The 17,936-nt window shown below is 38.4% G+C and overlaps 1 protein-coding gene across 2 annotated transcripts in view; it reads left to right on the top strand.

Moving 5' to 3' along the window:
- Positions 1-17,936, top strand: part of PTPRK (protein tyrosine phosphatase receptor type K) — a 418,532-nt gene that overhangs the window by 310,611 nt on the left and 89,985 nt on the right. For both annotated transcript variants that reach the window (XM_035538686.2, XM_035538685.2), the window contains exon 8: positions 7,487-7,789. In XM_035538686.2, the coding sequence (XP_035394579.1) occupies positions 7,487-7,789 (303 nt within the window). The remainder of the gene's footprint in view (positions 1-7,486; positions 7,790-17,936) is intronic.

The raw sequence follows: 17,936 nt of genomic DNA, 5'->3' as shown, positions 1-17,936 counted from the left end.
AGTAGGTAAGGGTAAGGCCTGTGTTGTTAATTGATTTTGCCTTTACTTCTAAGCTGGCCTTTAACTCTACTTAGAAATGGTCAGAAATCTGCCAGAGTTAGAGGAAAGAAACTTGAAAAGGAAATGAGAACTATTCTGTCATGAAAGAAAGAGCTGTTCAAGGAAATTAGGCTGAAATGCATGGCATTCTTGGGATGTCTGAATAAATTGGGCCTTCTTGTATTATCATCATATTGTTATTTAACGTATGTTCTTACATCAACTTTGTTTTAAGCTCTGTTTTCTGTAGAAGCTCCTAAAGAAGCATGCATTGCTTTTAGAAGTTACATGGCTATTCCTTTTCTTCAGCACTAGAGCCATATTCAGACAGATTAAATTCTTCCAAGAGCTATACCTAGTTTCAAGCTGTATGGTTGTAGGTAGCCCTCTGGCAAGCACATCACGTAGGCATCCATACCTCAATAGGATACACATATTCCCTGCAAGATTTGCAGTGTAATTTAGGCATTTTTGGTATGATTTATGTTCCTTAGGGAGTGAGTCTGAACTACATTCTTTTGGATTATTAGGTCCTTGAAACACAAGGTTTTCCTCATGTGTATTCTAGGGCAGATCAACATACCTAGGGTTTTCTTTTTTTGTTTGTTCATAACATAATTTAATTATAGGATGCTCCTTTTCAAATAAGATGGCCTAGATTTTTCCAATAGAGACTGACAGGCAGTATGTTAGTGCTTTAGCTTTGCTAAAGGAGTGTGCTTTTGGTGGAAATCTCTTGCTTGTCCCCAGTTAGTACACTTTGTTTTGCATCATAGAGCTGTCTCAGAATGTGCAAACCATATTTCTTTGAAACTGAACTGGAAAATAAGTTTCTGTGGTGTACCTTCAGCCACTGGAGGACAATCAATTCAAGGGTACAAAATACAGCTAGTAAAACCATGCAACATATTTATATAACGTGGATGTGTCAGATCCCAAGCCCCAGTGCTTTTCTTCTACACACTATTTGTCTTGCCTTTGGGCAAGTCATCAGACCAACTGTAGATGTCCACCTCTGAATTGTCATGGTTGCCTTCTTGGTCAGCGGAGAGACTGATCGAGTGCTTTTGAGGCACAAATTCTCTCCTTCTAAAGTCCATAAGTAAGTTATGTCAGCTGATTTATGTTGTACCCGTGTTGTTGTTTTTTTTTGTTTTTTTGTTTGTTTGTTTGTTTTTTGTTTAAACTCTTTCTGACTTGGTCATAAAGGGAATTTAGATAGAGTTTAAAATCACGTCTACATACTAGATGATTACAATTAAGTGACTGTGAAGGCAAAGAGGATGCTAGCAGGTAGTAGATCACCCACAGAAATGCAGAAGTGATCACAGTTGTTGTTCTCTCTTCCTGAGACTCTGGTTGTGTGTTGAAATTTATGATAACTTTAGTCCAGTCCTGTTCAACAAGTGATACACTTTTATATACAGCAATCTCAACCGATTTTATGTGAGGGAGCTTAGTCAGTATATATATAAAATCTTTCTACACTATTCATTGCTCACTGGTAACAAAAGTAATAATTGAGAGTAATGCATCTGAAACGAGCAAGTGAGGAAACTGTTTTCTTACTACATATTTGTCAGCTGTTTTCTTTGTCATCATACTTTCTCCAGTGTACTCGTGCCATTCTTACATGCTCTTATTAGTGGTCTTTTTAGAAGAATTCTTTACAGCAGGAGGACTGTAACATTTTTTTTGAGTTTTGGGAACATTTTGTTTTTGTATGACCTTGCGTGAACCGAGGAAGCAGCAGGAGCCACAGTGACATCTAAGAATAATCCTCTTTTTATTTTCCACATGCCAAGGAGAGACCCCTCCTGGAAAGGTCAGGAGAAGCCACAGGACAGAGAGGCTCATATTCTCATAAAGAAAAGTCTGGGGAATTCCAGTGGCTGTTCAGACTGAATATTAGCAGAAAAATTAGGACATTTTTTTCCTATGTCATTTTTATTTTAAAGTCTCAGGGCAAGATAATTAAAGGACGTTTGGTCAGAAACTGTGTTTCAAAGTACAGGATTGCTATCTGAAATCCAGTTGACTCTACTCCTTTACTAATTGTCATACATTTGCTTTTGTATGTCAGAGGTTTTATGCGATGTAAGTCCCACATCTGTTTGTAGTTCCCTCAAAACTTGTGTGGATTTATGCATTATCTTGCCTTCCTGAACCTGAGATTCTACCACTTAGTTTTCTCTTTCTGTGTCACCAATAGAAGTGATCTGAGTCACTCTTGAAATGTGATATGAATTTCAGTCAGTGTAGGTAAAGTAGAAGTTTAAAGTCAGCTCCTCATTGTAATGCCTTACTAGAAATAGTTGAAGGGGGGGGGATGGGGTTGGAAATCAGAAAGCCAACCCCAATTAAAATTATATACACTGGCAGGATGCACTGGGTGACAGCATATGGCAGTGTTCAAGAAGCACCATCTTTATTCGAAGTGTTTGTGCTTTAAAATTGGTCTGATAGTTTTCCATTTAATGCGAAAAAATGTGTGTTCTACCTGCTGGTCAGAAAACCTAATTCCTCCTCCCCTTGCAGATAACTGCACATTGCAATCAACGTTTTGGCTTTCTGATGAAAGGCTGAAAAAGCAAAGGACCTTACCATGCTTTCCTAGTCTTATTTAATGGGATATTTGTAATTCAGGTAGTAAGTTTTATCATTAAAAATTGATTTTGAGGAAATGCATGCTCTCGCCTTGTTTCTTCTATAACTGTGAAGGCTTTTGTTTTCACTGCCATTTCTGTATAAGTGAAGACAATCTCTACAAAGAGGCTCTGATATTGACCTGTCGTATCACGTGTTGCTTATCAAGCAGTAAAGAAATTGAATTTCATTTTATCTGTTATCTGGAGCTTCTTATTAAATCATCCGGCAGTTGAGAGATGGTGTGGGGTCAACAGGTTCTGTCTCTTTTGCCAACTATCCCTGGATTATTAACCTTTGGAGAATTACTAAAGCTGTTCTTTATTTTATTCCATAACATTGGGTTAAATCGTTTTGATCCATAAATTGTTGCAAGTGAATGGCACATCCATGTAATTCTTTTATTTAATGCAGTTTCTGGATAAGGAATGAGGACTTAGTAGTCTGTGTAAATGTAGAGATCTTTTATTACTGTTTTTTCTTTTCTTTTAATATTCTCCTGATGCTTCTGTTTTTAATTGAGAGTAACAGCAGTCAGACTGGGTGATGGATCTGAGTCAGAGAGCAAATGATAGCGTTTGTTTGCCAAGAGGTGCGGTGAGAGCGATGAGGAGGAAGATAACAGAGTTCAGGTGCTGAGGGCAGGAGGCAGAGCTGGGGCTGCGTGGAGGTCGAAGCAGCCACAGCAGGCAGGGGGTCTGGCAGGGAGCAGCACGCCCACTGGAGAGGGGCTCTGGAGGACAAGGTAGGTTTATTGGAGGAAATCATACAGACCGAAGGGCATAACGAGGCAGTTAGTAAGAATTGTACTTTACCGTCTGCAGCTAAAACTGGGATTGAAGCCCTCCTTCTTCAGTCTCTCATATGAAGAATGAATTATGTATTTTCACTGACCTAAAGGTCAACACCCCGACACCATCAAACCCTCCATATGCCTTGTTGCTGTGTTTCTTTTGGAGGATGTGACCCTGCTGGTCAGGATGTTCATGTTTAAGTGCTTGATACAGTCACAGGATATTGAGTTTCTAGCAACAACAGGAGGCCAAAATACTTTCTGCCGTCACCACAAGGAGCTGCCTTCAGTGTTAAATGTGTTTTCTATTGCAGAGAAAGGCTTGAAAAAAATAAATTATAAATACCGCTTTCCCAATTTTAATTTTAAAAACAGGATTAAATAACAATAAAAATGTGTTGCTTCTTGCAATTTCTAAACTCAAAATCAAGGTATCTTTAAAAATCCTCCCCCTCGTTAGAACTTGATTCAGAGTATTAACTTGGAAATGAATAAGCCAAACTATTGCTTTTCAAATAACTTGGCTTAATGCTTAGGTCTTCATTTAGTGTCTGGGCACTGTTATGCTTTCAAACTTGTTCTAAGAAAGACGACATGAACTCTTCTAAGAAGGAGCTAGATCTGAGGAGCCATCAGTAGAGTTCACATTCCTGCATAGGCACCGGAAAGTCAAGTGTAAATGAAATCTCTGAAGGGCTGCTGCTCTGAGCCACTGCTGCCTGGTGGCCAGAGCACAGATGACCTGGGAGATGGGGACCACTCAGTTTTCTTCTGGCACTGGCAGTAAATCACCTTGGAGCTTTGAACAAGCCATTAACCTTTTTGTGTCTTTTTCTCCTTGCAGAAAAAAGATTAACAACACTTACCGGTCTCACGGGGGTAATTGGTAAATTAACGTTTGGAAAATATTAAGGACTATCTGCCATTGTTAGTATTATTGAAACTCCAGCTGATAGGTTAAGAAATGAATAGATTTTGAGAGAGTCTTATTTCTTCCCTCTTTGGCAGAGGGTTCTGATTTGGCATAATTAGGTCAATGAAAAAGCAAGAAGTCAAGGACTTGGATGCCCAGGCGTTTTGGATAAAAGTTCTAGCTATGGCTGAAAGAGGGAAGGTGGGGAAAAACAACTGGGAAGACAGATTAAATGAATTACTGGGTTTAGTAGCATAGAAAGAATATCCAAAGATCAGAAAGAATGCGTAAATCAAAATTAATTCACAATTAAGAAAACGTTTCAGGAAGATGGAGTACCTTAAGTGTGAGGGAGAAAGGAAAAAATGGTAGTTGAACACGCCCTTTTGCCGCTATCTAGAAAAAAATTATTTTTAATGAGATGCTGGGATTTTTGGGAAACCTGCTCAGAAATTCAATGGTGTTTTATCTGAGAAAAAATAATTATTGGGAGATTGCTTTCTAGTGAGGTGTTACAGATGGAGGCTTTGTGGTGTGGTAGTTTAAAACAATCGGTCTTTACCTCTAGAGATCCCTGAGATGAATGTTGCCCAGAGGCGAGAGTAAAATTGTGTTTTTAAAGCATCATTTTAGGAGCAGTGGGAATTTTGGCAGAGTTTACCAAAGCTGTTGAGAGACTCTGCAGACTTTAATTACCATCTCAATATTGCAGAAGTTGTTTAATTTCTGCCAAAGAAGGGAATAGTTGTGAGAAAGTGAGATCACACTCTGTCTTTCATTCTTCTGTTTTTGACAGGTGAATAAAGGATGCTTTTCAATAGCTCCTCTGCTACTGTTACACATTTGTAAAATTTGCATAGAATTGTAAAATAATTTTTCTTCGAGATTAACAAAGTTCTTCTTTTTTTCTTCTCTCTTTTGAAAGTCCTGTACCCCATAGTGTGAATGCATTTTAAGGCTCGCCAGAATGGAAGCAAGATGAAAATGTAGTACATTTTCTGTTACTGAAAGTCTGCTTCAAACACTAATAGTTTCAACCTTCATGACCAGACAAATTGTATCACATTATGCTTCTTTTAGAGGTTCCGGTAAACTTTAAAATCAAATTTGAATTCTGCCTCTGTTGTGGGTGGTTGGAGGCATAGCCTGGATTAGTATAATAAAGGAAAAAAATAAAATGACAAGAAGCAATCCATTTTAGACAGAAAAATAAGCCTACAATACAAAACAACATTTTACTCTTTTAGACTGCAAAATTATCTAAATCACAGAATGTATAACTTTTTTTTTAATTGCTGTTTATATGAGAAAAGGCTGATGTTTAAATTTTATTTATTTATTTTTTTAATGGTACTTTTCCTAAGCAACACCTGAGTTTGTTTTTTTCTAAGTACTTACGGTAGCCAAAGAAATACGGATTCTTTGAAGATTCTTACCAGCTCCATCAGTGGATCTACCTTGTTGATACTTTTTTGTTTACAACTGCCTCTCACCTGTCTGTACTTGCTAAAGCACTGGCCATTGTTTATTCTATTAAAGCCCTTTTATCTCCTTCTCTTCAAGTCTCTTATCTCTCAAGGACCTTTTCAACGGTATCTTTCAGCTTCAGATCTCTGTTGTCACATTATACAGTATTTTTAGAAAGCTACTGCCCAGGGAGTCTGTTTTTTCATTTGTGTGTTTCACCATATATATATGATAAATCAGTAATTCTGGGCAAAGGGAACATACTTGTCCAAAACCCAGAAAGGGAAGGATAGATCATGGAAACAAATAGGAACAATTTTTAATCCTTAACACTCATCATGTTTCTAGAAATACCTTTGTAATATGTAGAATTTGGTTGTTTTGGTGCTTGAAACTAAATGTTTGCAGTTTGTCTTGCAAACTGCATGCTGAATAGATTACACTGATTGACATTTCCTTATTTCAATATACCATCTGTGCTTTTGGCTGGCTGGTACCCTGGTTGGGACTCTCATTTCATAAATGCAAGTTACACAGGACAGTTAGGCCCAGAAAGAGAAATGCCATATTTCACTTCCTTGGATGATCTCAACTCTTTTGACCTTACACCAACAAGGACGCAAGGCTACAGCTGTACCTACAGCAGGCTCTATTTTCTCTGGTGAAGAAGTATGTATTAGCAGGGTATAAAGATCCCTTTGGTGTATTTCTAGTGAAACTCTAGCGTATATATAGTCATGGTCATGATTTTCATTGTGTAATCATTTTAATTAAGTTCAATGATAAAAGTTAGTCTTGCATGAGAAATGAATACGCTAGAGAGATGATGAAAGATTGATGACAGCTTGGGGAGTATCACATCCTCTGCTGGTGGACACGCACATGGGGAGAGCAGGTAAGCTTAGTCACAGTTCAGAGATTACCAGGTTAGAGCAGTGGCCAGGCAAAGTTTTGGGGGTCTGAAAGAAGCGGGATACAATGTGAATATCCAGAAGCACTTTTGCAATATTTCTCAGGGCTTTTGCTTGAATGAGTAGCCTCATTACCAAAATAATAAACATTAATTAATATCTGCATCATTTTTGTAACTGCTGGCTTAGTAAGATGATTAGTATAATTAGTACATAGCATTGCCTGATGGCATGATAAATCATAGTGTAGTGACTGTTGACTCTTTACCCCACTGTGATGTATTATGTAATTTACTCAGGTAAAAATAATAATAATAAAAAAAAAGAATTAAAAAAAAAAAAGGATATCAAGAAGGGAAGCCAGTGGTGACAGCTGGGTGGCCTTTTGGTCAGTCTTCTTGCATCTGCTGTCTATATTCTCAATTGCTTTGAATTGCTACACTATTAATTAACAATTCATTTTCTCACTGTTACTAAGTCTTAATCACTAATTGAAACCTACAGACAGAAGAAGAATAAAATAAAAAACAGGGAGGCCGTGGCAGTTTTTCCCTTCAGGGTACCTGTACAAAGGATGATACTTCTTCCAGTAATATGTCTGTGTGTGCTAGGTACATCCTCTGTTTTCACTTCCCTATAGCTATCATCTATATCTTACAGTTCTGTGCAAGGGTGAAGAACATTAACAGCATTTTTCTTTGGTTTATTGTTTTCTAGAACCCATGAGAACACCCAAAACTTTGAAGATTGCTGAGATTCAGGCCAGACACATTGCTGTGGATTGGGAATCTCTGGGCTACAATATCACTCGTTGCCACACTTTCAATGTCACTATATGCTACCACTACTTCTGTGGACGCAATGAGAGCAAGGCAGACTGCTTGGACATGGACCCCAAAGCACCACAGCATGTTGTGGATCACCTGCCTCCATACACGAATGTCAGCCTCAAAATGATCTTAACCAACCCAGAAGGGAGGAAAGAAAGCGAGGAGACCATTATCCAGACAGATGAAGACGGTATGTATAAATGCTATTACACAAATTATATCCAAGTCCAGTCCAGACAGGTGGAAGGAAATGACTGTGTGTTACAATATGTGCTTCGAAGGATGGAAGTTCTGTCCTATTAATGTATTAATTAGGCCTCAAACAATAGCTTTAAAAATACTATAAATGTCACCCTGCATATATAGCCCAAACTGTCCCTGTAGCTCAAGTCATACTGAATATCTCACTTGCAAGAAAAAGGAAGGTAGTTTCCTAGTCATTGTAAAAATGCGTTAATGCAGGTGACAAGAATCACGCGGTGGTATTAGGTGAAGGCTTCCTCATGATATTTTTGGCGTGGTATTTGAAAATCAAGTTAATCTGTAAATGATATTTAAATATTCAGTTCCGTGCTTTAGGTCTATTCAAGATTTAAAACCTCATCAGCAAATATATTTAAGCAATAACTTGTGTATATTCTAGGTTTCAGTATATAGTATCCGTTAACTGTTTAAAAACACCCAGCAGAGTAAAGTAATATTTTGACAACTCCTCTTTAAAATGCTATGGGTGAAATTTCATTGACAAGGCAGTTTAACTTAATGTAGTTTGGGAGAAATAAAAAATAGACGTAGATGATGATGGTGACATTCAGTGATTAGGCTATGAATCTTGGTATGAAAGAAATTAAAATAAAAGTAGGTATTTTCTCTAATAAGGTTACAGCTGTGGAAATGAAGAACAATTTTACTTTCCTTTTCTTACGTTTAGACTTCATTAAAATATTGACAACAACAAAATGAAAGTAGATAGCACCATAGGTAACAATAACAAAAAAGTAGTTGGGGTAATATAAGACTGTAGCTACATAAAAACATAAAATTGAAAAAAAGTACAGTGTGTTTCCTTGCCTGTAAAATAAAGGAGCATGTATAGTTATACATATGGATAACAATCAAGATTAGAATCTGGTAGCACTTTTTTGCCATATATTTTCTATTTTGTAAGAAGTGGAAGAGGAATATGTTTACTGTTGCAATAAAGAAGGGAGAACAGCTGATTAAATAGTCAGAATATGAGGATCTGTAGAGAGCTATAGAGAAATAGATGCATCATGTGAAGATTTATTGACATGGCCAGAATTAGAATGTTGCATGCAATTCAAATTTTAGCATTACTTTTTTTTTAAGTTAATTATAAATATAAGTCATGATGAATTATTTCTGTATATAGACTTACATTATGGATATTTATGGTTGCTATTTTCCTGAAAAAAAGTAGTAGTAATATTACTATGTCCATGGAAAATGGCTTTCTCTTTCTTTTTAACTGAATTTCCAAGAAGGATTATGGTTTCTGATAGCCTTTATCTAGTTAGGTGTGCAGTGATGGTGGTGGCTGGTCATTGCAGCAGTGCTTGTGAAGAGCAGAGTCACGTGCATGTACTTTGTCTTCTGTGTTTGTTGTGGGTTGCTCATGGAAAATGATACACATTAGGCAGGTTTTTGGACTAGCACGCCAGCATGCTGTCAGTGACCTTCTTTAAACTTAGCTTTGGTGTCCTAGGTACCCTGGTATAGAGGAAAATTCACTCAGGGATCAGAAGTTGCTAAGGTACACTATTTCAAGCAGATGTTGTTTTCAGGGAAAGATTAATGTATTTTAAAAGGTAGCTGTATTTAGACACACTGGTAATGGTAGTGCTTGTGACCTGAAAATAGCCTCTTGTGAGGCCAAGTCAGTGATACTGACCTGTACTCAGCTCTGATGAGGCCGCACCTGGAGTACTCTGTTCAGCTTCGGGTCCCTCAGTACAAGAAGGACATTGAGGCCCTGGAACATGTCCAGAGAAGGGCTACAAAGCTGGTGAAGGGCCTGGAACACAAGTCCTGTGAGGAGCGGCTGAGGGAACTGGAGTTGTTTAGTCTGGAGAAGAGGAGGCTCAGGGGAGACCTCATTGCTCTCGACAACTGCCTGAAAGGAAGGTGTGGGGTGCTGGGGGTCGGCCTCTTCTCACAGATAACTAGCGGTAGGACTAGAGGGAATGGCCTCAGGTTGCGCCAGGGGAGGTTCAAGTTGGAAATTAGGGGACACTTCTTCACTGAAAAGGTTGTGAGGAGTTGGAACAGGCTGCCCAGGGAAGTGGTTGGACTTGATCATCTTAGAGTCCTTAGGTCTTTTCCAACCTAAATGCTTCTATGATTGTATACTGTTGGGAGTAAAATGCAGGTTTTTAATTGTGTGCTATTGATTAACTTGAAAGTATATGTCCATTTTGTCACATACTTCAAAATACATGGGATGCAAGCAAGGTGCAGTCCTGAGGGCTTTTAGCCATCTCAGAGGATCAGAGCTGTACTCCCTCTTGTGTGGTTCCTTGAGCTCCCATAGCAGTAGTAAACCAATTTCTGTGTTTGGCTGCATATGTGTGTGGTGTGAGTTCAGTTCAATGTCGAAGTGATCAGGTATCCATCTAAACTCTGTTAAAAGACAGTTTGCTCCCTAAAGCAGGATTCCAACTAGGAGGATGAGATCTACAGTAAGATGCATGGTTCTGTGCCCTACATATTTCACTTAGACTCAGAAATAGCCTCATTGTCATCATGACTTTTGCAGGTTTTATAGAGTCAGTGTAATGTTAGTTACGTTATGGGGGCATTATCACTGATTTATTTATAAAAAGAAAATGGAGGGATCACAGTATTTTTCTATGATTTGGAAATAACATTAATTAGAAATAGCCATTGATGACACGATTATCTCAAACTATGTACTTAATGTACATTTTGTAAATAGAAACTTTGAAAAGTTCAGATGATAACAACGCATAATTAACTTCGTTAGCTTTTCTGTAGTGTGGTATTCTCTTCAATGCTGTTGTTTCTTACAAGGATCTGCTAATCAAGTAAAAACTTTGTAGACTGTTGGAGTTAGAGATACCTGCACAACGTTTTCCTCTCTCCATCTCCTCTCTCCTCTTTCCCATTTTGCCTTCGTCTTCTGTTGCTCTGACCATTTTCCTCATGCTTCCATCCCTCTGCATGCCTTCCCACTCCCCCCCCAGCCTCCCGATTTTACCATTCATCTCTCTTCTTCTGTCATCTCACCTCTTCAGTTCTGTCAGGAGCTTTAAACGTTTTTTAAAATCCATGATTCCCTAAATTCAGAGGAGATCAGACTTCGATGGATCTCTGCTGTGAGACAGGGAGCATCTCTGGTTTTGTATCACAAAGGTTTGTATGTATATAATGCTGGGCAGTTGGCTTTGGGGGTTCCAGAAGCAGACCATCTAGAGCACTGAGCAATAACTGAGCAACTTATTGTAACAGGGGCAGAATTAGCTCAGGAAATGATTAGTGGAAGAGTGGAGTGAGTTTCAGAAGCTCTGCTTCAGAAACCTTTGGAAACATGACTGACAAAGGAAGAAGGTTTTAATATGTTGTAATTCAGTATCTGGAAGAAAGCAAAACCAGGAGTGTCAAACGGCCTGAAATAGCCCTCTTTCTGACCAGAGAAGGATCAGAATACTCGTTGATTTAAGTATTTCTATTTAGTTTGGGTTGTCCAAATTAATCTTTAAAGTATAGCAATTTGCAAGGAGCTAAATTCCACAGGAAAAAAAAAAAAAAGAAACACTAGCAATGCACTGTTAAACAAGTTATACCAAAAGAATATGAAAACAAGGAAATTTGTGACTGATTTACAGCTGAAGTACCATATTTCACAGGGAGAGACCATACTTACCATTACTAAGATTTGGAACAAAGCTCTTGCTGAGTAGGTGGGGATGGACTGTGTTTGAAGGCCTTGAAAAAGGGAAAAGAGGAAGGCTCACACAATCTGGGGATGCATACGTGCTGGGCAAAGATGTTTTGCATTTTGAACGAAGTACAAAAAACAGCAGTGAATTTATCACTTTGCATGAATCAGCAGTGCACACATTCTTGGAGCTGCATGACAAGGGCGCTGCGAACTCAGAGGAGCCCTTTTGAAGAACAGTGGATGGAATTGACACAGATAAATGTTTCCTTAATTTTTAATTGGGAACAGATGCAAAAGGCAGTGGATTAACAAGAACAGTGACAATAGCTCAGAGAGAGAATTTTCTCTATAGAGAAAGCAAATAATGAAACTCAAAGTATCTGATGGTGATTTTGTAATTAGTGAGGGAGTGTGTCAGCTAACAGCAAGCGAACAACTCATTGAAAAAGCTCACTTGTAATAGGATAAGTACTCATTTGGGGGCTTAAAATGTGCCAAAGCTTTGGTCTCAGTCAAAGGACTCACTCACTGGACGTAAGTGAGGCTTGCTGATCTTTTGCAGAGTATGGCTCATTCAGCTCTTTGGAGATACCTAGAGCTACAGTGCAGGGTCAAGTTACCCAGTGCCCACCTCTACCGTTACTCATGCTCCTGGGAAAATCTCAGGTGGCTCCCCCCTCTGGGAAACACCAGAGGAACGGAAAAATGTTACAGTGACAGGGCAAAGATAAAAGTAAAAGCAACATACCTCGTATACTGGCTAAATGTGTGAAGAGGAAATATGTTCCACCAAGTACAAGAGGGAGGATTTTATAGTTGGAATCGTTACTATCTAGTATTTTTCTGTGTTTGATAGTAGGCTGTAAGTTGCCTTTAGAAACACACACACAAACACATACATATACAATATATATTCCCCAATTGTTTTTTTCACATAAAGCATTTGCTACGAGAAGCATTGTATCCTTTGTGCTTTTTCAAGCTGTTCTAGCACCCCAGGAAAATACTGGGAAGGGTGGGGGGTGGAAGAGGACAGACAAAATATGTTTTGCTCAGAGGAAACAAAAAATGCTTCAAGGAACTTTGGAAGAACATGGATATAAAACTCTGTTTGTAACATACTTAAAGTAACAAAAATAGCACACCTGGAAAAAAGGTAATGCAGCAAGATGAACAGGCAGTATGTCTGACGCAGCTAGGAATGGAGGGCTGGCGGCAAAGATGGCTTGAAATGGCAAACTGTCTCAAAAATATGTAACTTGCCTACCTGAGTGACACATGTATGGGTGTCAAGTGAACGTGGCATACTAATCTTAATGGGAAAAAAATGGCAAATGGTTGCAGTTAATAAAGCAAAACTCATAATGAAGAGATAAAAGATTCAATGTGAAGTTGTCCATAAATGCCCTCGCTAAAGGTATTGACCTCAGTCCTTGACCAAGAAAGAGAGACTAATGCCTTATGCCACTGCATAGTGGCAAATTTAGTGTGAATGTCATCAGATAAGGAAGGAAGTTTTACGTCTTCAGCAATAGCATACCAAAACTGAATATAAATGACTTATTGCCATTGGAAAAAGGAGCTTGGGATGACCTGTTGGTCCTTTAGCTCGTGAAAATAACCCCAATTTTTTTTTTTTCAGATAGTGGGTAGGATCTACTAATGGCATGTAATTGAGAGGGGAAAAAATGTGGTGGCGTAAAGACAAGCCACTTGTCACTTTAGTGCTTTTTATTTAAGACATCAGAAAAGTTGATTCGTGAGAAAGTAAGAAAAATATTGAAATTATTGGCTGTTCAAGTCAGATTTATTTTAAGCTTCCACTGAACAAACAGCAAATGAAATAAGCTGTTTAAAGGTATTGCAGAGACCAGAAATACGACCTAGGTTTTATATTAATACCTCAGGAAAAGCTGGCCCTGAAACACACAATTATTTACACTGGCTGAAACAACTTCCTACTTCCATTTCCTTTAGCTAGCTATATTAGAAGCTTTATAGCTGAAAAAGTGATACTGAATATGAGGTGCTTTCTTGAAATGGTGTTTTTGACACAATCGTGCCTGAAAGCAGGCCAGGATTCGTGGCTGTTGAAGCTGCCTTCAATGGGACAGGGGTGACGCGTGGGCCTGCAAATGGCCTTCATTGCCAGCCCACGTGCTTGCTACTTGAAAGCAGTGTCAGAATATTGATTTGCATAGTTTTAGAAAGTTGTCCGGTTGCCATTTTGTCAGTTTGTAAGGTTATTTTTACCCTAAAATGGCCAATCATTTCCAAATCCCAGAACTGAGGATTACTGAAGTCAGCATTTGGGACAAAAAAGCTTTAAGCAGCAAACCGCGCTGGGGCACTGGAGCCCGAGCCCCACAGTTCAGCAAATCCAAAACTCATGGATTCAGCCCCATTTGATATCTGTGCCCATATCTACGGCAAGTGCTGCTACAGCTGAGACTGATGAGCCACTGCCAGTTGGCATAGCGACTAGCTTGATCGTAAGCATTTATATTTGTTGTGTTAGTAATTTTATATCATCTGGAAGGTATGTGGGCCGGGAGCTGGCAACTGCAGGTGTGAACTGGTTGAAAGCATAAAGCTAAAATGGTAAATCCTAGCTTTTTTTCCCTCAGAGCAAATGTAAAGATGGGCCATTTTAATTGCTTGTAACACTTAAACAGTAGGAGAGATTGGCTTTCACCATCTCCTGAAAATTGAGCATATGCCTTCTGAGAATGGCTGTAAGTTTGTTGCTGATATACTTTACTTTTTGAGTATCACAGTGGAATTTTTCCCAAAATAACTGTGCATATATCTCCACATATCCTTTACTGTATAGCATAATAATATTCTGCACGGCTTTCACAGAGTATAATAATAATAAAAATACTCTGCTTACATGTACTTTCATTATTTTGTAGCAGGAAAACTGAAGCAGTATAAATTCATTTTTATAGGGGTTGGTGTCAGTTAGTACATTGTTCTTCCAGAAGTAATGTATTGTAATATAAATTCTCTGTTAAGTTAGTGTAGAACGAGGTTTAAATGACACTATTTGTGAATAACAATTTATTTGTGACTGTGACATAATTTAATGCAAATATATTGCTCTAAAATGAAATGCTCTGATGTCAGATTGATGGCTCATAATTTTATTATGTGTAGCATTTATAAAAGTTCACCATGCCACGTATATACAAGAAAAGATTATCAGCTATTCACCATATGAATATATAGCTTCATTAAACAGGCTCTAGAGATGCATCAAAATCCTGAAAGAAGAGCTTGTGATGTTTCCCCTGTAAAACCTTGCTGAAATTCCCTTTGAATTTTTTTACGTTCCTTGTACATGTGTGGTTTATATTTGTATACTTTCTCTTAGGGCAAAAATATTTTTTTTGGCTTAAGTTGAAAATCTCGTCTGAAAACTGTATGGTTTAATCCATCTAAATAATTTAATGTCTTCAACTAAGTGTAAGTCTGGACTAGTTGGAAATTTTACATATAATAATGCAAATAAAAAAAGAGAGTTTACTGTTGTCACAGAACGATGGTGGGGTCACACTTCACAAGGTCAGCAGATGGAAAGAAAATCAATAGGATCAGAATCTTTTTAAAGAGAGGGTGCAGAGGCCAGTAGGTCAGAGTACAACTCCTATAACTGCTGCTTACACTTTTTGAATTATTCAGGTATTCAGCCACTGATAGGGAATCTTAAGTAACGTACTTCACTTTAATATACACTTGCAGTAGTCATGGGTGATTTGATTTAGTATAAGCTATCTGTGAGTACAAGGAGAAGAGCAAGAGCTCACTTAGAAAGGAGAATGGGAGCTGAGTATTTATGGTCCTGCTGGGAGTTGGAAGGAATAGGCAGCAACAGCTGCCCAAATGGAAGCCTGCAGTTTGGGTCTTCAGTACAGTGTTACTAACAGGTTACATTGCTCTTGGTCTTTTGTTTGTGATGGTGGGGTTTGGTTTTTCTTTTTCTCTCTTTTTTTTTTTTCTTTAAAAGAATAATAATAATAAATCTGTTTGTAACTAGTTCTAGCCTGAATACAAACACATGAAAACACAAGCATGGAAGTTTAGGCATTATTTCAACTAACCTGATGGATGAATCTATGCACTTGCTCAAGATAAAACACTGTTTAAGCAAATTATTTTGTTTCTGCTTCTCCCCTTCCTCACTAGCCTTTGTCCCTTTGGTAAAGCTGTGCAAATAATACATTTTTACAGTGGCTGAACTGAAAAATGGAAGGGAAGAAAAAACTTCAGACCCACCAAAATGTGTCCTTCAAAATAAAATTGACTTCCTATTCCTTTTTGTAGGCATTTGAATTTATATTTGTTTCTCTGCTTTCAGTCCAGTTGAGCTCTCAGATAATTTAAGTTGATCACAAGCTTCATTTTTGGTGAATTTATGGGTTGGGTGAGGTATGTGGAGATTACTGTTGATTTTTTCTAGACACTTGCTTTCCTTTACTTTCTGACCTTATTTTTGCTGGGATTCCCAGCAAACTGCTCATCACTGTCCTAGCTTCTATTCTCATGCCCTTCTAATGCCAGTGGGAAGAGAAGCATGAAACTAAGTGGGATCATGTAGTTCCAGTCAGTTTAACATCGCTGCTGCCACAAGCAAAGAATTTTATAGTGCAGGAGAAGAAAACACAGTCATGCGATGTGATGAGCCCAGAGGTTTCTCCCACTTGGCTGTTTAAACAGAAATGTAGAAGGCTTTAATCAAACCTGAAACTTGGAACCCTGCACCAAGTTTCATCTGAATACGAAGCATATTCTTTAAAAGCACCACACAGAAAGTATTTTGCAGGGTTTTGAGCAATTGTGTCTGTTTTCCTTTTATCTCATATGCTTTAATATACTTTAATGTCAATTTTCATATTTTGTCCGTATGCCCTAGTGCATTTGTATGGTCTCTCTCAAACACAGATGTGTGCATGCAGACACATGTGCACATCTTCCAGGGAAAATGTTGTGTGCATCAGAGTATTCATACCTCATTTCAGATGTAGAGAAGAAAAACAGTAGAGCATTCCTGTGAAAAACAAAGCGCTGCCTACAGCAAATCTGTGAACGCCACAAAGAGCGCAAAGGGGCTGTCATGGCATATCAGCCTTTATCCACTCCCCAGTCTGTGTCGGTACACTGAAGCAAAACAGCAGTGTATGATTTTAGTTAACTTCTCCTAAGCCTTTGCTTGACAGATGGGTGAACAGTTTCTGTGAAGCTCTCATCTGTTTACTGCTGGCTTCTTTGACTCCATGAATTTATTATTAATGTACCAAATGATGTTGCTTGTACCAAGGGTCAGATCATCATTTATAACTTCCATGTCGACTGAAATAAATCCTATTATTGGGACACACCACACGCTCCTTGGTGCTGCTAGCATAGTGCCTTGTGCTTCCTTTGATCCAGTGATTTTTAATTTATTTTTACTCTCTGTAAAACTTTGGTAGGCTTTGAAAATTAATACCCAGGAAATGTCATGTCTGAGGCTCGCTGAACGTTGCCCTGAAAAAGATAGGCTAATTAAGAAGGGGAGAGAAATCTATGTCAATATGTTTCAATACAAGTAACATTTTAACATGAAAGACTGAAAATTTGGGCAACTTTGACTTTTTGGTGGGGAGGGTGTTTCTTTGGTTTTCAGGGTTTCTTCAGACACTCTCTTATCCTCATGTCCTTCCTTCAGCACATACACCTTCAAATCCAGGTGAGCTGCTTTGGTTAAAAAGGAGCTGTATGTATAGGAAAAATACCTTGTAAGCTGAAACGGGAGATAGCTAAGTGCTCCCACCTGGCGTTGATGGGATTACCAAGCACTGTGAGAATCACTCAGGCAAAGAGGCCGGAAATGACACTTCAGACTTTTTATTACACCAAGGATATTGGTTCCATTTAAAATAGGAAAGTAGGGTCATCTTAGTGCAGTTCTGTTCAAAGCTTTGAAAATGTCTTTTATTTGAAAGATTTGAAGTAAGCAGTTTTGATCCTTCAGCAGCAGGAACACTGTAGCAGTTGAAAGAACGGGCAGCTGAGCTGCTGTGTTTTACCATGCCCAGCCCTCTTTTAAGACAACAAATCATAAGAAGGGGTGACTGAAAACTATTTTGTAAGCGTTTCTCTCATTTGCAAGATGCTGTATATCATAGGTTTTTCCTTGCCTTTGATTTTTTCTTTTTAAAAGGATTTTAAAACCATGTAGTCCTTGTCCTAAGATATGTGTATTACAGAGTTCCCTGAACACCTAAAGTCATAATCTAGCCTGAACTGCCTCCCCTGGCTATACTACAAGAGAATTTGACTTTGCATTAAGTTCTGAAAACCATACGTGGGGATAACATTTCAACTTCATGCTCTCTTTGCACTGTGACAAAATAGACTTTGAAGTGCTTTT

The sequence above is a fragment of the Cygnus atratus genome, chromosome 3 (genome assembly GCF_013377495.2).
Source record: "Cygnus atratus isolate AKBS03 ecotype Queensland, Australia chromosome 3, CAtr_DNAZoo_HiC_assembly, whole genome shotgun sequence".
NCBI lineage: Eukaryota > Metazoa > Chordata > Aves > Anseriformes > Anatidae > Cygnus > Cygnus atratus.
This window is presented reverse-complemented; position numbering and strand designations above follow the sequence as displayed.